This window comes from Tachysurus vachellii, chromosome 16, assembly GCF_030014155.1.
Source record: "Tachysurus vachellii isolate PV-2020 chromosome 16, HZAU_Pvac_v1, whole genome shotgun sequence".
In the NCBI taxonomy this organism is placed as follows: Eukaryota; Metazoa; Chordata; class Actinopteri; order Siluriformes; family Bagridae; genus Tachysurus; species Tachysurus vachellii.
This window is the reverse complement of record NC_083475.1, coordinates 22,884,502-22,905,428: the sequence shown is the minus strand read 5'-3', so window position 1 is coordinate 22,905,428 and position 20,927 is coordinate 22,884,502. Positions and strand designations below refer to the sequence as shown.

The 20,927-nt window shown below is 41.2% G+C and overlaps 1 protein-coding gene across 1 annotated transcript in view; it reads right to left on the bottom strand.

Moving 5' to 3' along the window:
- Positions 1–279: 279 nt before the first annotated feature.
- Positions 280–20,927, bottom strand: part of LOC132858779 (glioma pathogenesis-related protein 1-like) — a 21,104-nt gene continuing 456 nt past the window's right edge. The window contains exons 2-5 of the mRNA XM_060889236.1: positions 16,282–16,437; positions 9,624–9,857; positions 8,083–8,198; positions 280–1,853 (exon numbers count right to left, since the gene is read on the bottom strand). Of these exons, the coding sequence (XP_060745219.1) occupies positions 1,835–1,853; positions 8,083–8,198; positions 9,624–9,857; positions 16,282–16,437 (525 nt within the window). The 3' untranslated portion in view covers positions 280–1,834. The remainder of the gene's footprint in view (positions 1,854–8,082; positions 8,199–9,623; positions 9,858–16,281; positions 16,438–20,927) is intronic.

Genomic DNA, 20,927 nt, shown 5'->3' with positions numbered 1-20,927 from the left:
CAATACATCATACATTTAGAAGAAATAAAATACATAAATACAGTGTCATTATTTTTGTGGTTTAAAATTAAGTCTGTAGAAACATTAACATTAACATTCTGTAGAAAAACTATTTTTGTTCTTCAAATATATAATAAATATAAATATAGTTCTTCAAAAATAAATGTATGTTGTGTAAACTATATATTGTGTAAACCTCACACAATATATAGTTACAGAATGTATTTCTGAAGAGAAACATGTTTTTAATAAAAATAAATCACTATAACATGTAGGGTTAACATAATAACACAACGTTGCTGAGTTAAAACAACTCACACTGGATCAGTCCACATTGTACCCAGTGCTGGAGTTCAGAATTGACCCAAACTGGGATATGTTTAATCTCAGTCATTTTAGACTGCACCTTTATGAGGAGACTCACCTGGGAATGAGTGAATATGAGCACAAACTCCTTCTTTCTATTGTGTATCAATCTGTTTTTTACCTGTTTCCCTCTCATCTGTTTTAGTCAGTAGTGGAATTATTATTAATAGAATTATTTTCAATCTGTTTGCTGTGCAGCAGCTAACGAATACTCATAACGCCAATTGGCAAATTCTCCACTGGCATTCTGTGCTCTTTACAGATGAAAGCAGGTTCACACTGAGCACATGTGACAGACGGAACAGAGTCTGGAGACGCCCAGATGTGCTCACTGTGAATGTTGGTGTTCTCTGGCAAATGCCAAACGTCCTGCCCGGTGTTGGGCTGTACAGTAAGCACAACCCCCACCTGTGGACGTCGGGCCCTTATACCACCCTCATGGAGTCTGTTTCTGACCGTTTGAGCAGACACTTGCACATTTGTGGCCTGCTGGAGGTAATTTTGCAGGGCTCTGGCAGTGCTCCTCCTGTTCCACCTTGCACAAAGGTGGAGGTAGCGGTCCTGCTGCTGGGTTGTTGCCCTCCTACGGCCTTCTCCACATCTCCTGATGTACTGGCCTGTCTCCTGGTAGCGCCCCCAATGCTCTGGAAACTACGCTGGCAGACAGCTAACCTTCTTGCCACAGCTCGCATTGATGTGCTATCTTGGCTGAGCTGCACTACACTTGTGTGGGTCGTAGACTCCGTCTCATGCTCCCACTAGAGTGAAAGCACCACCAGCATTGAAAAGTGACCAAAACTTCAGCCAGAAAGCATAGGAACTGAGAAGTGGTCTGTGGTCACCACCTGCAGAACCACTCCTTTATTGGGGTGTCTTGCTAATTGCCTATAATTTCCACCTGTTGTCTGTTCCATTTGCACAACAGCATGTGAAATTGATTGTCAGTGTTGCTTCCTAAGTGGGCAGATTGATTTCACAGAAGTGTGATTGACTTGAAGTTACATTGTGTTGTTTAAGTCTTCCCTTTATTTTTTTGAGCAGTGTATATGACATCACCTGTGCCACAGCTTCTTCCAATTGTGGTGCACATATCAAGAAATCTGTGCACAACTTTGGTATCAAATACCCTTACAGGTAAGGCTTTCATCTTCTCTAGTCCTGTAACATTATCGAACATAACTAACTCCGCATGCATGTATTATTTCAGTGTGTGTGACATGAACATGAGGAAAAGAAAACAGGCTATTTACCTGTGTCATTTGAGCTATCCGTGACCAGTGTAAAGGGACATTACCAGCTCGTTTCTATAATGTGGTGCAACTGCTTGATTAATGATGCACATAGTTTTTGTGCTGGCACTCTTGAGATTTTGAGCTGTGGGAGAGTCTGAAGCATTCCCTGTACAAGAGGCTGAAATGGTCAGCCACAGCAAATGAAACATTGTGTTGAACCATTGTTACGGCAGCCTTCACTTCAGCTCCACTTGTCTGCAACAGAAACAAATGAAAAAACATATAGCTATGCTGAATACAAGTTTTAACTCTGATTTAACCCGTGTCTGCATGTGTATTAAAATGATGAATTCTAGTAACAATAAAAACACATTGCAGCGCAGTATTCTGTCCATGTCATGGATTAATGTCTCATATATGCCATAAACATAGAATTGGTTGTCAGTAGATGCGGGGGTAAAAACGGACCCAAATGCAGGATAGCGTAAAAATAAAAAGGTTTTAATGAAGTAAAAAGATGAAACAGGGGCACAGACAAAACCAGATCGGACACAAGATGACAACAGAAGACAACATAGGATTCCACGCTGCTCAAGGCAACGCGGCTCAACTAGATAGAAAAGACAATCAGACACATGAGGAACAGGTGTGCAGAAGCGGGGAGGAAGAGACAAGGGCGGGGCAGACACGTGAACACGGAACGTCAACAAAAAACACATGACCAAAGTCCGGTCTGAGTCCTGACAGTGGTTGTATTAATCAGGAAAAATGGTATTCATGAACAATGTAATCAACCTTTTAGATTTAATGTGCTATGTACCTCATGCACACTCATTTCTGCATTCACTGGCAAGTAAAAGTTGTTGACTGTGCTGGTTGACACCAGTGCCTGCTGTTTGGCCTGATGCCCCTTACTTTTGATGTGCCTTGTCACATCCCGCACAGGAGCTCTCTTGGCAGCAGACAGAGCACCAGTAATAGGAGCTGGTGCTTCCTACAGGCTCTTCCACCTGCACTGTCTCCTCCTCTAATGGGCCTACCATTTTCACCACCTTCTCTGGGCCAGCATCCTGTAACCTGGCCTTTTTAGGGGTCTTTCCTCTCATGGCGAATGAGAGAATGCTTTGTTGCCTTTTAGTTAACATCTTTGAAAGACAGATGCAATGATTAATGCATCCATGTCTAGGATATCAAAAATGACATGATTTTAAAAGTGACCTATAGCATAGACAGTGCAACACACTTTAATTTATTTAGTGCTAATAAAATTATTAAGCCTATTTGGAGAGATATGTTTAATGTGACAAAATGCCAGTCATCATGTGATAACGAAAATATGACCAGGCCCCCCTTGTAAACAGTGTATCCCTACTAGATCCCTGCCGCCCCACCAAAAAAAATAAAAAATAAAAAATTATGACATAAAACATTCCAAAGGTTTTAATCCAGCAGCTCTGTCAGGAGTACACTGCCAATGTCACAAAGGACATCACCAAGTCATTAAGAGAGCTGGAGATAGATATTGTGGAACTCCAGGCTTTAACTAAGTCCACAGGAAACAGAGGACATTTTAAGAACCTCAAAGCAAAAAAGCTTTAATGGCGGATCTATTGGGCACAAAAGCACAAGGAGCTCTCGTCCGTTCACATTTTAAAGGAATCAATGAAATTGATGCCCCCTCACGGTTCTTTTTCGGACTGGAGAAAAAGAATGGACAGAGCAGATTTATGCACACATTACGCACAACGGACGGGCAACACATAACACACAGTAATGACATTAGACGGTACGCCACACATTTCTACAGAGATCTGTACGAGAGTGAATACAGTGAAAATGAAGAGCTGTTAGAAAGCTTTCACAGAGGGTTCCCAAAGGCTTCCCCAAAGGATAAGGCTGCACTGGAAGGCCCGCTGGTTCTGGAAGAACTGCAGGCATCCTTGAACACAGTGGTGGGTGGAAAAGCACCTGGAATAGACGGACTACCAGCGTAATTCTACAAGTTCTTCTGGCATGAACTGGGGGAGGATCTGCTGGTGGTACTCACTGAAAGCTGTGAGGAAATGTGTCTACCCCTGAGCAGCCGGAGAGCTGTACTTACTGTACGCTGGCTAACCGTCTCAGAGATGTCATGGACCCTGTAATACACATTGACCAAACATACTGTGTGCCCAATAGATCAATCGTTGATAACGTTTCTCTGATTCGGGACATTTTGAACATCTCCAGCTCAATGCCATTTGACCTTGGTCTAATTTCCCTGGATCAAGAAAAATCTTTTGACAGGGTTGAGCACCAAGACCTCTGGAAAACTCTGGAGGCTTTTGGTCTCGACCCCAGTCATATAGCAATGATAAAGGTGATGTACCAAGATGTTAAAATTGTACTCAAGATCAACGGAGGGTTAAGCGCTCCTTTTAATGTAAATCGGGGAATCAGACAAGGTTGCTCATTATCAGGTATGTTATACCTGGGGTTAGTTCATACAACGGACCCCCTTCCGTTGCCAGGTTTGGAATGTATTTGCCCATATAGTTTATAAGGCCTAACGCTCTCCTCAGTTCATTTACATTTTTAGGCTCTTGCAAGTCTCTTATTGCATGTACCTTTTCCAGGGTCTGCCCTTTGCATTCACTATGTGCCCCAGAAAACTGAACTCTGCCTTCCTGAACACACATTTCTCCTTATTCAGTTTGAGATCCAAACTTTCCATTGTTTTTAACAATTCCTTTAGGTGTTTGTCATGCTCTGCTTCATCCTTCCTGCACACGATAACATCGTCCATATACACAGCCACTCCATTTAGGTCTCCAAGAAGCTCGCACATTTTTCTTTGGAAGATTTCTGGAGCTATGCTAATTCCGAACGGGAGTCTCTTGAAACAGTAGCATCCCATCGGGGTGATGAATGTTGTCAACAGGCTGCTTTCATGACTTAATGGAATCTGCCAGAATCCAGATGCTGTGTCCATGGACGTGAAGACGCTTGCTCCGGCTAATTTAGCTAGGATTTCTTCTGTAGTGGGAAGCATGTATCTCCCTCATGTTCTCTCTCATCTCTTATGTTGTCATTCAGTTTGTTCAGTCCCACACAAATCCTTACTGCTCCATTGGGTTTCATAACTGGAACCATGGGTGCACACCAATCTGTAGGCTGCGTGACTCTCTCCACTACGCCTTGTTCCTCCATTCTCTTCAGTTCTGCTTGAACTTTAGGCATATGGGGTAATGGCACCCTGCTTGCAGTGTGTATTGCATATGGCTCTGCACCTTCTTTCATGTGAATTTTCACTGGCTCTGTTTTCATAGTGCTGCCTCCTTCAAAAACTGTGCTTATTTGCTCTATTCTTTTAACCAGTCCCATTTCAGTAGCAGTTTCTCTACGTAGAAGATTACTGACAGTTTCCCCTGTGATCACATACACAGTAATATCATACTTTCTGCCTTTGTGTTCAGCTTTAGCAGTCAACTGTCCTGTGCACTTCAGTATCTAGCACTATGTTTGAGTGCTGGAGCTGGGTGCTTCGCTGAAGCTTTCTAAATGTCTCTGTATTTATTACATTAACATCAGCCCCAGTGTCTATCTTAAAACTAACTGGCGTATCACCGATCTTAAGCAACACAGTCCATTTAGCTTCTTCACTTTATTTTTGTTACTCACTGCGCCCAGGTAAACGCTCTTGTTGCTCTCATCCTTTGTGGTCACTTGTCTCACAGTTTTTGATTTGCACATTCTTGCCCAGTGTCCTTTCCTTTTGCACTTTCTGCATTCTGAGCTTGTTGCTGGACATTTTCCGATATCTGTGTGTCTTGTTTTACCACACCGGCTACACTCTGTATCTTCTTTTCTGTTCTCACTACCTATTTTGTATTTCTCTCTTGTCCAGGGCCTATTTTCTGCCTTTGTTGACTGTTTGGAGGTCACTTCTTGCACGCTGCTCCTTGACTGGCCCTCCTGCTGGCTGATCTGCTTTTTGCAACATCCTCAGCCTGCTGTGTCATCTGCACTGCTGTTTCCAGTGTAAGTGCTGTCATAAGCTGCATTCTTCTGGAAAGTTCTCTATCCTTGATTCCTACTACGAATCTGTCTCTTATGTGTTCGTTTCGGGTTGCACCGAATTCGCAGTACTCACTGAGCTTGTAAAGCGTACTGATGTAGCACTCTGTGTTTTCCCCAGGCTTTTGTACTCTTTGATGGAAGCCAGCCCGTTCGTGTATAACATTTCTTTTCGGCATGAAATATTCATCAAACTTTCCCAGAACAGTCTCGTAATCCTCAGCACTTTCTCCCTCCGCAAATGTAAACGATTTGAAAATGTTCTCTTCTTCAATGCCCAAAACATATATTAGAGTACTTATCTGTACCTCTGTATCCTCTTTACTTAGCTTTGTAGCGGTCCTGTAACGTGAGAATCTCTGTCGCTATGCTGGCCATTCTTCCGGACGATCAGAGCTGAAGTTTCCAGGCGGATTAAACTTGGCCAGTTTTCATTTCTTATCCGTGTACTTCTGACACCATGTCTTATGTATATATCCACTCGGAGGCATTAACCAGTTAGGTTCTTTTATTACTCGTGAACATATATAAGTATACATACCTGCAAACTCACAAGAGGTGAAAAAGGTGACAAGGTTCGAAATAATTAACTGTATGCTAATAAGTTTAGTAAGTTTGGGGCAGTGCTGGCTGAAGTGGTTAAGGCTCTGAGTTGTTGATCAGAGGATCAGGGCTCAAGGTGTTCGGATCAGGGTGTTAGAAGCATGTAGATGTTTTATGTAGATTTGCTTAATAAATGTATCTTCTTATTTAAGGTTTTTATATTTATATTCTGATTTAAAGCCAACTGTATTTGGAAGTTTCTGAAGTGTGATCTTTATCAAATAGATAACAGTTCACTGATCTCACTGATTCCTAAAAAAGACAGGAATTGTACAGAATCTCAATTTTTATATTGTCCTTCATACCATTAATCAAGTTCAAGTTCAAGTTCACTTTATTTATATAGCAGCTTTAAAACAGCCACATGACTGACCAAAGTGCTGTACAATAAAAGTGTGTTAGTAAAAATACACAGAAAAAATGATACTAAGACAGACAAGAGATAATGAAAGCAAAATAGAATTAAACAATATAATAATAACACACGAAAACACTAAAACAAGCAATAATAAGAACAATTAAAGAACAATAAGAGGTATTAAAATGAAAGGGAAAGCTATAGATATGCCAAGGAAAAGAGATATGTTTTTAAATGGGACTTAAAGATGGACAGAGAGGATGTTAATCTTAACTCTATGGGCAAATCATTCCTAAAAACTGTGGCCTGATCACTGCTCGATCCCCTCTACGCTTAAGTATTGAGAGGGAACAGTGAGGAGGTTCTGTTTGCCTGATCTTAGGCTTCTGGAAGAAGGAGAGTAAGGATGTAATAATTCAGATAAATAAATAGGAGCTTGATTATGATTATAGACTTAAAAACAAATAAATGTATTTTAAAATGAATTCTGTATTCAATAGACAACCAGTGAAGAGTCCTCAGAAGAGGGGTAGATGTGAGGGGATTCTGTACCTGCGGAGATCTAAAGACGGATAGACATCCTAGGTGAAGTTTGGTGGTCTGTTTACTTTCTGTGGGGCCGAACACAATCACCTCGGTTTTATCTTCATTTAAAAACAGAAGGTTTTGGGCTTTAACTTCATCTAAACACAATAAAAGGGATGTAATGGATGAGGGGTCATTTTATGTAAAAGGTAAATAGATTTGGGTATCGTCCGCGAAAAAGTGAAACGACACTGTATTTCCTCAGAACAGAGCCCAGTGGTAACAGATACAGGGAAAACAGGGAAGGCGGGGCAGTGGAGACAGAGGGGCAGTGAAGGAGGAAAAGTCACCCAGTTTAACTACATACTTTATGTTTGATAGGTATGACTGAGAGCATTTTAGATCTGTGCCTGACAGCCACAGCCATGACTCTAATCTAGCGATAAGTGTAGAGTGGTCAACCGTATCAAATGCTGCAGATAAATCCAGTAAAACTAGAACCACAGAATCTCCAGAGTCAGTAGCCAGAAAAATATCATTTAGCACTCAGAAGAGCAGACTCAGTGCTATGGGCAGACTCCGTGCTATGAGCAGACTCAGTGCTATGGGCAGACTCAGTGCTATGAGCAGACTCAGTGCTATGGGCAGACTCAGCGCTATGGGCAGACTCAGCGCTATGGGCAGACTCAGCGCTATGGGCAGACTCAGCGCTATGGGCAGACTCAGTGCTATGGGCAGTTTTAAAACCAGAATGAAAATGGTCAGACAAACTGTTATGGGTGAGAAATGACTGAAGGTGGTCTGACACAATTAATGAATTATTATAAAAGAATATTCACAATTCTCTAGTTAATGAAATAAATCAGAGTTTATGATTTGATAACTGACTCCCCAACCCCACTGACCAATGCCCTGACCCCCGAGTGTGTTTCTCAAACTCACGCTGTTGCGTAGTTACACACAAACAAGGCTCCTGGTCTGTGTGAGAAAGACTTCTGTCGGACCCCATCAGGGCAGAAGATCACAGCACAGCCCACTTTATAGGTTGTTGCCCAAACCTGCAATGAATCACAGACATCACACAGAACAAACACACCATGATTACATACATAACAGTGAGGAGTTTTATTTCAATTAAATCTCTACCAAATATTCTTAAATTTTTAAGAAAGCGTTTCAAAAATATTCATCCTTTCATTTATCAACAGATTATCTTCTATTTCTTCTTCATTTACTTTCAGGCATTTCCTGTTAGGGGTCACCACAGTGAATCATCTGATTTCAATCAACAGTTAGCAGATTTGAGCTTTTAGGGGGGGTGAAAATTTCTCTTTTATCCAAATCTGCAAATCTAAATAATAATTTCGGACATTTTACCAAATGATAAAAAGCTTATAAGCAATTTTAGCTTAACTTATCTTAAATTATCTAAAAACCCAGTACAGTGTTAACCATAGCTGTACTTTACAGGTTCTTACACTTAGATATACTACTACAGAGAATTAGCTTTCGTCTCACTGAAGTTTCAGCTGAATGAAATTAAACATTAAATGTCAAACAGGGAAATCTACACTTGTAGTAACACACACATGCTCACACACTTCCTAATTATTTGAATTATCCTTCAAAATTAGTTTTGCCACAGAATTCAGACTCAAATGCAAGGATAAAGTGCAGATGTAACTAAACAGACACAGACACTCAGACTCACAAAGCAAACACAATTTCATATTTTTTCACATTTCGATGCTATTGGTCAGTCCCCACGTGGGTCTGTTATTTTATTGGTAAGTTGGTAAGTTATTAACCAATCTAAAGTCTTGAAAATAGCTTGAGCACAAATCTCATAACTCCATTGGACACTTCAACTGTCCACCTCTTCCTCACTCCGCGGGAGAGCTTCGCGTCATATTTCTCCTCAAGAAGAGTCGCAACGAATCAACACGTCTTCAGAGGTAAATGTCTTCAAAACACTGGGCTCAAAGAAAAAAGAAATCTTGAACCCCGCTAGTTCTGGTGCTCGTCTGAGGACAGGAATTTAGCGCAAGACAATCCACTGCAACGCGGAATAAACCCTGTGCAATGCAGATATGGTACAGCGTTTTTTTAATTTCCTGAAAAATAACGGTTTTGGAGATACGAGGATTCCGCCTGACAGCGACGATATATAAGGTGTATATATGAGGAGGTACTTAGGGAAACATAAGGAACTTGTATGTGGAGGCAGGAACAGGGTCAATGACGGTGAGGCAAACACAAAAATGAAAACAAGAGCACATGGCACAGGACATAACATAAAAACAAACCCGAACAGAGCACCCTCTAGTGTTCAATCTGCCCATGACAATGTGAGCAGTTGATCAATGTTCAAGAAACATTTTGCTGTTGTCATAAGAGCATTTCAGTAAGGACATGTGATAAAGTTTTACTTAAGAAATGAATTAAATTTATTTAAAGTACTAAAATGCTGAAGAAGAAATTACTTGTGTGTAATGGCCACAGACGTTGGTGCAGGCCAAGGTGTAGTAATTATAGTGCTGAACTTCATTAACCCAGCTCTTAATCATCGATTTGACCTGAACCCTGGTTCCTGGAGTTCCTGCCCAGATGTTTTCCCCCACCGAGGGGAAGACAGGATGATTTCTTTGTGGATTGTGTTCAAAGAGGCAATTTCTTGCCCACGCTCTTGCCAGGACTGCCAGGCCATCGTCCCATGTCTGAAACACACACAAAAACACACACACACACACACACAAAAAAACACACACACACATTCATTTACATAGGAAATATTTATGTTATATGATACGTGGGATATTAAATTTTCCCCTTTTTTTTTATAACAATCAGTATGAGTTCACTGGTCCTTTAAGTTTTCTTTGTTTCATGTTTCCTAGTACAGTTTAGAGTGTCACATTTTTTGACTGGTTTCCTCAACTGTCAGGATGTACTTCCTGCTCTGGACTGTAATGTTGACTGGATTCAGCCCAATAAACTACACCGTTCCTTGTGTCATTCCTGTGTGTGTGTGTGTGTGTGTGTGTGTGTGTGTGTGTGCTGCCTCAGCTAGGCCCTGGGCCACCATTTTACTGGAAGACATCTATTTACAAGATTATCCACAATGCAAAAGGCTTACAATTTATATCAAGATTCAGATGAACTAAGACATGTTAATAACGAATTAATAAAAACTGAGCTCATCTGTCATTATTTCTTATTTTAGACCGTGTCCAGAAACAGAAACAGAAATGTAAAGAATATTAGCCATGATGAGGAAAGAAGAGTGTGAGCAGCGCAGGGTATGCAGAAAATTTTACACAGCAGTTACAACAGGAAAGAAATTGGTGTGCAACTCGAGCGAGACATCAAAGTCAGATAGAAAAAACACACATATAAAGACACAAAAATCACATACGCACAGAAAGAAAAAAACAGAATGTCAGGAAAGGGGCGTCTTCACAGATAAAAAGTCCCATATGCAGGGATAACATAAAGAGGGGTTTATTTCAGTTTTTTACAATCGCTATGACAGTTTTTTCAATACATTTAACAAGTTTCCTAAACACCTTAACAAGTAACACCTTTAACAAGGTTCCTTAACACGGTTAGCACAACTTCCGTCTTTGTAGGCTATACAATTAACATATTTCTTGTTGCTTTGATACAAAATGCATACAGTTAACACAAATTTAAAATGCTTGAACTTCTTTTACACACAAGCTCAACCAAGACCAAAACAATGTAATTTTACACTCAAATTTACAAATGCTTTTGCCATGTACGTCCCTGTACATGGCAATGGTTGAACTGTTTTTATCTCAGAGTGCAGGACAGGAGGATATGAGTTTTCACTCTCACTCAAAATATCAGCCACAGCTGAGGTTAACCCATGAAAGAATGACGTAACAATCGTGACAAAAGGGTCACAGTATAGCGTTCAGTATAGTCAAGTCTCTTTGACGGCTGACGGTTTCTCTCTGATCTCCTGACTTGCATCCTTTCTTTCCTCTTCTGGTTCTTTACTTTCAGTGTGACTCATCTCCTCTTCACTCTTTAACATGTCAGGGAACACTGGAAGCTGCTCATTTTGGAGATCATCAGGTAGGTTTTGTTCCTCCACAGGGTTTTCATTATCAGGCAAGTTACTTTCAGTCATAACCATTTCATCAACTTGTTTATCAAGCATGGCTCTTTCGGTAAGTATGTCCTCAGTGTCATAGTGTTGGCAGTTAGGCTCACTAAGTGTGAGAGGACTGTCTGAGGCACCATGGGACATATCAGGTGGTTGGTTAATTTCAGAAGTGCAGTTAACATTTTGAGCATTTACAGGACTTTCATCAGGACAATTGCTTGAAGGTTCAGTATGCTGTGTATCCTGCACAGTAGAGATAGTTGGATCAGGCTGCACTAGACTGTCATGGACTGTGGGAACCTGAGCATTTGGGGGTTCTCTAAAACAGTAAACAGGAATGATTTCATCTTCATCATCTGAGAATTGATTTTCATCCACAGTAGGATTTGCACGGGTTGCTGGCCTGCGTCTTATGGGCTGCTGGTCAGTCCCCTTGTTGACCTCTGTAGGGAAGTAAGCACATGGAAGTAGTAAGTCCCTATGCAGTGTTCTTAAAGTACCATCCTCATTTTCAGGTTTGACTGTGTAGACGGGCAGAGTACCTGCTCTCCTCACCACCACATGGACAGTTGACCCCCACTTGTCTGAAATCTTATGTTTCCCTCGAATACGAACATGACCAATAAATATGACCACGGTCTCCAGCTTCCAAGTCTGAAGCCATCACATGCCTGTCATACCTCATTTTGTTCTTGCAGACACTTTGCCACTGTGCGGGCCTTTTGGTTAGGTGTTGGCAAAGTCCATCTGCATCGCCATTTTGCTTTCCTGGACAATAGAGAAGTTTGAATGAGAACGTGAACAGTGCTGCCAGCCAACTATAGCTTGTCACGTCGAGTTTCGCTGAGGTCAGTATATATGTCAATGGATTGCTATCAGTAACAACAGTGAAGTGGTTGCCGCAGAGATAATCACTGAACTTTTCTGTCACTGACCACTTGAGTGCCAAAAATTCCAACTTGTGTGCTGGATAGCGACTCTCACTCCTTGACAACCCTCTGCTTGCATAGCCTATGACACGGCACTGGCCCTCCTGTTCCTGATACAAAACAGCACCGAGCCCAGTGGTGCTTGCATCAGTGTGGAGTACATAGGGCTTCTGGGGATCAGCAAAACCTAACACAGGGGCGGAGGTAAGGCTCTCAATAACCAGGTCAAATGCTTGCTGGCAAGCAGGTGTCCAGCGATTCCCAAAGACCTCCTTTGGGCTGCGGTACTGACCTGCTTTCTCATCTGACTTTAATTTCGTGTGAGGAGGTGGATACCCAGAGGTTAGATTGTGGAGGGGCTTTACGATGTTAGAGTAGCCCTTAACAAACCTCCTGTAGTACCCAGCAAACCCAAGAAAAGATCTCAGCTCTCGCAGGTTGTTTGGGACTGGCCAAGTCTTAAGAGCAGCGGTCTTCTCTGGATCAGTCTCGACTCCATTCTTGGAAACCACATGCCCAAGATAACGGACTGATGTTTGGAAGAAGACACACTTTTCAGGCGATAATTTCAACCCGAACTCTCTAAGGCGTGTAACCATCTTCATCGGCCTTGCTTCATGCTCTTCCAGAATCTTTGAAAACACAATCAGGTCGTCAATAAAGACTAGCACGTCCTTTAAATGCATGTCCCCCATGCACTTTTCCATTAATCTTTGAAACATACTCGGCGCATTCGTCACTCCTTGAGGCATTCTGTTACATTCCCAGAACCCAAGAGGACACACAAATGCAGTCTTTGGTTTGTCTGCTTCCTCAACTTCAATCTGGTAATAACCAGACTTTAAATTAAGGACGGAGAACCACTGGGAACCGCTGAGCACTGAAAATGTATCTTCCAGCTTTGGAAGAGAGTATGCATCTTTTATGGTCGGGAGAGTTAGACGCCTGTAGTCTATGCACAACCAGACCTGGCCATTCTTTTTCCTGACCACCACTATTGGTGACGAAAACGGTGACTCTGACTCTCTAATGACTCCTGCATCAAGAAGCTCTTGAATGTGTTTGCGAACAGCTTCGATGTCTTGTGGGTCTATTGGTCTAGCATGCTGTTTAAAAGGAGTTTCATCTAAGAGTTTTATGTTGTGTGCTACTTTATCTGTTCTGCCAAAAGTCATGTTGTGCAAACATGTCGGGCATGTTGTTGAGCTGCTGAATGATGGGTTCTTTCCATTCAGATGGAATTGGGGACTCACCGAAATTGAAGTTTATGTCATGCTTTTTGTTTGACTGCGTCTCTGTTGGCTTTGGGAGGGGTGCTGATTGTTTTACTACACTGTGCTCCTGTAAAAAGATGCTCTGGTAAGCACTTATCTCGGCAATTGCACATTTAGCGGGAATGACTATATCATGGTCAGACTCATTACTGATGACCACTGGTAGCTTATAGGGCCGCTGCTGGGGAATGTCGACTAAACTAGCTGTTACCAGCAAACCACCCGGCAAAGAGGATAAGGATGGCTGCTCAATGACTACAGACTTCTCACTCTGCAAACAATAAGCTACAGCAACTCCCTCAACTACTACAGTTTCACCAGCTGGAATGACTTTAGAGGTTCTGCCTTGCAATGTCACTACACTGTGGTGACTGTTGTTGGTCTGTTTTTGTCTAAGCTCAAGACATTTAAGAACTGCTCTATAACCATATGGGATTGGTTGATGGCGTGTCAATCCGGCTTAGGAGTACATGTCATACAATACATCGAGGGTATTGGTGCCTATAAGCACAAGAGACTGTGATGTAGTTCTCATGTCAAGAACAACCAAAGCGAGTGCATGTACATCCATTCACGCTCCAATAAACTCTTTTGGAAAAGTTACAGTCATTTCTATGTAACCTAAGTAGGGTACGGACTGTCCATTTGCTCCTTCCACCTCCAAGAGATCATGTAGTGGCTTAATCTCCTGCTCTGAAAAGTGCTGTTCATAAAATGACCGGGGAACTGTTGTTACTTGGGAACCCGTATCAAGTAAGCAGTTGACTTCTTCACCTTTTATGTTGACTTTAGCAATGCTTTAGCAGTTTGAGGGACATTGTTGACTCTCTTCAGCCCGTTTGTCCCACAACAGGAACTGCTAGTCGTCGGTTCGGTTAGTCTGCTTTTTGTTGGTCTGTTTTAGCATGTCTGTGTTAGCACTGACTAGCTTTTGTACTTTGCATGGATTTCTCCCTGTTGCTCCCGTTATCAGCCCCCTTTGTCTGTTTCTGTGCCATAAAATGGGTTAATTGGCTTTGTAAACTTGCCACTTGCCTCCCAAGATTCTCAATAACACAGACTGACCTCTGACTTCCCTTTTGACTCTGCACAGGCCCACGAACTTTGGAGCTGAAGCTGGCCGTGGTGCCAATGTGTCTTTTCATGCGACAAGCTTTTGCTAACTGTCTGTCTTCTGTTCTTAGTAACAGCAAGAGGTCAGCAAACGAAGGAGGATTGCTTTTCTTCTGCTCAAGTTGCAGGGCTGAAAGCAAAGAATTGTCCCAGCATCCCCTACAGAACTGTTTGAGTAGATGTTTTTATCTACCTCGGCAGGTGAGCCCCACCCCTTCTCATAGCTAGGTTCAATGCTAATTGCAATCGATGAAGATAAGTGGAGTGTTTCTCACCCGGATCTTGAAGGGTGTTCATAAATTGGGCAAAAAGCTCTTCCCCATCCTCAACAGTACCAAAGGCTGAATCCAAGAGCTGCAGGTAAGCAGTTGGGGGTGATCCAGGCCATAGCCCTTTGACCACATTGGCTGCAGGGTAAAGTAGACATTCAAGAATTCTTCTTGAGATCTGAAGATGGGACATGCTGGGATCATTTAAAAGCAGTTCGATGTGTGAGCGCCAAGTGTCATATTCAGCTTCATTACTGGTTCTGGGAATCTTTCCGGAAAAGGAACGAAGCCTCACTGGAGATTGCAATTGTGGACTAACATCTTCCCTCCTTACAATATGCTCAACCACCACCTTCTGTATTTCTGCTGTGTTTATGTCACTCACTGAAAGGGACGGAGCTTTTCCTCCATTAGTTAACCGGACTGAATCAGTGACACTGCAATTTCCTTCCCGTGGGGCATCCAAGAGTGAGACGAAGGGCTGTTGATCTTTGGGGGTAGGAGATTGAAGTGTCACAACTGGGGTCTCAACATGCAAAGGGGAGACTTCTATATCAATGGGTTTCATAGCTTCAATATCTTCACCTATCTGAGACATCATCTCTTTCAACACCTCACCATAGTCTTTGCCACTTAGCTTGGCTAAGCCCTTTAATTCAGCTAGATATGTTTTTGTAACATTACTGGCAATCTGTGTAGTGTACACAGTGCTTAATGCTTTTACAACGTATTTAGCACATGGATCACCTTGCACTGTGTATGTGTATGGCAAAAGTGGCTCTAAGTTCAATAAAGCTAGACTGCTCGAAAACTCAATGATCAGGTTTTGTTAAAATTCGGATTTAGAATCATCGACGAGAAGGGCTTTTTTGATGGAACCGTACGTCTTAAGGAAGTCAACAACTTGCTCATCCTGATCTGCTACCTGGGTTACCCCACTAACGATCACTGCATTTGGAATTTTAACACCTGACTTCTGTATGAAATCCATTTTGCATATTCCTTCAATATTGATATCCAATGTCTCTGGCTCCTGGCTGGCTCGCCAATTATGTAACCCTTATTACGGTGTAGTAGTAATAATGTACATTGGTTTAGTAGTCTAACGTAGTCTTGAATTTGGACCAGAATCAGAAAACTCTAAATTGTTAAGAGCCTAAGAATTGAATGCCAATAAAAGGAATACCACACCAGAATGACAGTTTGCATAACCTGTATTAAATTGACAGGGATGGTACATACATATAAAAGAAACACATTTACGGAAAATAACAAACTAAAATAATAAAGTGCACACGTAAGCAAAACCCTCATTTTCAATTTCTTTGAGCTCAGTTCGTTCTTGGTTCTACTTGCTTTCGTTGACAAGAGTTCAGTTTCTACCGTTGGGGCCCTTTTTTAGTTCGTGTTAGTGTTCGTCCTACCACCAAGGAGATGAAGAAGATGATCCTAGAGATCCGTCTTAAGTCAGAATCACAAATACAGTTGGCTCGCCACCCAGCCACCTGGATTGGGAATCTATGAATCTCTGGGGAAACGTCTGGAACGTGTGGATCTGTACCACTCCGTGGAAGGGATCTCTGCACGATGTTTCCAACTCTCTACCAAAACCTGACCTATAAATAAGGCCAAATCATTTCTCTCAATTACCATTAAGTGAATAAATGGACTGCTACAAAATACAATTAGGTCATATTTCAGCATACCTATAGTATAATGCAATAATATAAAATCTCTGTCTCTCGTTGTACAACAGCTCTTATGTTTCTTTTTAGGTATCAAAACTATATGAATTTCTCTATAATATCAAAAGTACATTTACAACAAAAATTACATCCTTCAAAGAACACATTTCTAATTCAGGTGTTATGAAACCTTAGTAACATTAACAGTATGAAGAATAAAACTGCATGAATTGCATGTAAACATTAATCAACTTGTATAACTTTAAGTAGAGGCATTAAGGTGTCAGCATGCTTGTTTATCCCCCCTCTGCACCGGTAACAGTGGAAAGAATGCACTAAAAATTTACCTTTTTAACCTCCAGTGACCACAATTAAATCATTAAATCCATACTTTAACATCATTATTTAACAAACTAACCATTTAACATTTCTTTTTATAACCACAACAAAATAACTTTTCTTTTTGGTTTCACAGGCATTACCCAGTATTCCGTTAGCCTAAATGTGGCTAATCACCCTATTAGCATATGAACACAGCAGGCTCTCCTTTGCTTTACACAATCAACACCTTTGCATTGATTTATCCATTAGCGCCATTAGCATAAATGCTAGCGAACTCATAGTAACTCAGCAGACTAGCTTAAATACAAAAGGCATCAAAAGCCTAGCCTGTTAGCATGAATGCTAGCGAACTCAAAAGAATTCATTGCATTTAGCTCCATGACAAACATTGGATTCAGGCACAGCTGTCTTTTACACTATATTACAAAACAGTATAGTCAGAATAAGCAATAATAATTATAGAACTGGTTTAAATAACTCCATATCCTTTTTTTTTCCTTACCAAGTAGATAACGCAGCCTCCTATACTTGAGTGCTGGCGCCAAAGGAAATGTGCAGACACGACACTAAAGGCGATTTAAGCACTTATGTACGTCGCTCTGGATAAGGGTGTCTGCCAAATGCTGTAAATGTAAATGTACACACACAGACACCCACACACAGACACATACAGAGACACACACACACACACACAGAGACACACACGCACATTTGAAGTGTTTCACCCTGGTAATTAATCAGGATGATGTATTCTGTAGCTCTTGACTCTTTACCCAGTTTTAGTTCACTATCTGAGATTTGATGATAAATCTGTGAGAAAACCCCTAGATATATCAGTGTGGTGACTGTGATTGTTCAGTACAGTGTGTTCATTGTATGTGGTAATTTTGATATAACTGTTAGTTCTACATTAATTCAGTTAATTTTTATTAGTATTTACAGCTGCATAAGGGTTATGACTCTTTGATGGTGTTGCTTGAATTTAGTGCAGCTTTTGATACCATTCCACAAGGTTCTGTTTCAGGCCCACTGCTTTTCTCCCTATATCTGCTACCCCTTGGTGCATTTATTCGTAAACATGGTATTAACTTCCACTGTTATGCTGATGACACACAGCTATAGTAGAGCTGAATTTAAATGTGCTTTAGAAATAAACTTACTTACTTACTATTTTTCAATCAAGTAATTTTTTACTTTATTACATTCTTATTTATTTTCTTTTTCTAGACCTTTTTATAGTCAATATTGAGGCAAGATTGTGCTGGAAAGTAGACAATATTGAGGCAGGACTGAGTCGTGGTGTTCATATTTCCACAGTTTTACATTTACATTCTGCAGAAGTCCTTTTTTTTAATCCAGAACGACTTCCAGAAGAGCTTTTGAAGTCTCTATGATATGATATATGATGTCTATGAAAACATTGATTCTGGGTCAAAGACTAATGATAACATCCGTCTAAAATGTATTAGGAGGAAATACAGCAATAAGGGCACAGTTTTAATAATTATTTTTTAAACATGTGTTAGTTTGTTTGTGAGGTATTTCATTAAAAGTCAGGTCTTTACATGTGGTTTGAAGGCTGTCAGTGACTCAGGTCCTTCCCTCACTCACCACCAATCACATTCACCTGAGTACTAATCATCATCACACCCTAACCTGCCCCTCATTAATCACCACACCCTAACCCTAACCTGCTCCTCATTAATCACCACACCCTAACCCTAACCTGCTCCTCATTAATCACCACACCCTAACCCTAACCTGCTCCTCATTAATCACCACACCCTAACCCTAACCTGCTCCTCATTAATCACCACACACTATAAACACCACTTCAGTCACTCACTCATCTGGTCTTATATGTACTAATATGATTTTCTCTGCAGTATTTCAGCTCCAGACCCGTTTGTCTTACAGCAATCAGCTTCCCTTCGTCTTCTCACCGAAGCTTTTGGATTCGCTCCAATATCTAACTCCTCAGGTTAAGGATTAATTGACTCGGGTTCCTGTGATATCCCCTGTATGTGTGTGCTTCGTGCCATTCGTTTCTGATTTATATTCATGGACTTGAATAAACCTCACTCTTACTTTGGTCTGTAGCATGTTTATCATTATTAGAAGACCAGACCTTATACCGGTGTTACACCAGATTCTGTGACCATTGTATGTTGTGACCACACAGGGTGCTGTTGCTAAAATGCAGCTTAAAATAGATCATCTAGAACAGCGTAAATGCAAACGTTGTTGCGAGAACGTGCCTAGCGCCGTGCACGTTACCTTGAACGCTGCAAAGAAACAGTTGCACGCGCCATGAACTAAAGACTCATTTACAGTATTTAATAAAACAAAGCTATGTAAATGCTTTTGCATTCTCTATTTTCATGACTGCTTTTTTTAACTACCGTGCGCGTGTATATATATATGTATATATATATATATATATATATATACACAGGGAGTGCAGAATTATTAGGGAAGTTGTATTTTTGAGGATTAATTTTATTATTGAACAACAACCATGTTCTCAATGAACCCAAAAAACTCATTAATAGCAAAGCTGAATATTTTTGGAAGTAGTTTTTAGTTTGTTTGTAGTTTTAGCTATTTTAGGAGGATATCTGTGTGTGCAGGTGACTATTACTGTGCATAATTATTAGGCAACTTAACAAAAAACAAATATATACCCATTTCAATTATTTATTTTCACCAGTGAAACCAATATTACATCTCAACATTCACTAATATACATTTCTGACATTCAAAACAAACAAAAACAAAAAAAAATCAGTGACCAATATAGCCACCTTTCTTTGCAAGGACACTCAAAAGCCTGCCATCCATGGATTCTGTCAGTGTTTTGATCTGTTCACCGTCAACATTGCGTGCAGCAGCAACCACAGCCTCCCAGACACTCTTCAGAGAGGTGTACTGTTTTCCCTCCTTGTAAATCTCACATTTGATGATGGACCACAGGTTCTCTATGGGGTTCAGATCAGGTGAACAAGGAGGCCATGTCATTAGTTTTTCTTCTTTTAGACCCTTTCTTGCCAGCCACGCTGTGGAGTACTTGGACGCGTGTGATGGAGCATTGTCCTGCATGAAAATCATGTTTTTCTTGAAGGATGCAGACTTCTTCCTGTACCACTGCTTGAAGAAGGTGTCTTCCAGAAACTGGCAGTAGGACTGGGAGTTGAGCTTGACCCCATCCTCAACCCGAAAAGGCCCCACAAGCTCATCTTTGATGATACCAGCCCAAACCAGTACTCCACCTCCACCTTGCTGGCGTCTCAGTCGGACTGGAGCTCTCTGCCCTTTACCGATCCAGCCACGAGCCCATCCATCTGGCCCATCAAGACTCACTCTCATTTCATCAGTCCATAAAACCTTAGAAAAATCAGTCTTCAGATATTTCTTGGCCCAGTCTTGACGTTTCAGCTTGTGTGTCTTGTTCAGTGGTGGTCGTTTTTCAGCCTTTCTTACCTTGGCCATGTCTCTGAGTATTGCACACCTTGTGCTTTTGGGCACTCCAGTGATGTTGCAGCTCTGAAATATGGCAAAACTGGTGGCAAGTGGCATCTTGGCAGCTGCACGCTTGACTTTTCTCAGTTCATGGGCAGTTATTTTGCGCCTTGGTTTTTCCACACGCTTCTTGCGACCCTGTTGACTATTTTGAATGAAACGCTTGATTGTTCGATGATCACGCTTCAGAAGCTTGGCAATTTTAAGAGTGCTGCATCCCTCTGCAAGATATCTCACTATTTTTGACTTTTCGGAGCCTGTCAAGTCCTTCTTTTGACCCATTTTGCCAAAGGAAAGGAAGTTGCCTAATAATTATGCACACCTGATATAGGGTGTAGATGTCATTAGACCACACCCCTTCTCATTACAGAGATGCACATCACCTAATATGCTTAATTGGTTGTAGGCTTTCGAGCCTATACAGCTTGGAGTAAGACAACATGCATAAAGAGGATGATGTGGTCAAAATACTCATTTGCCTAATAATTCTGCACTCCCTATATATATATATATATATATATATA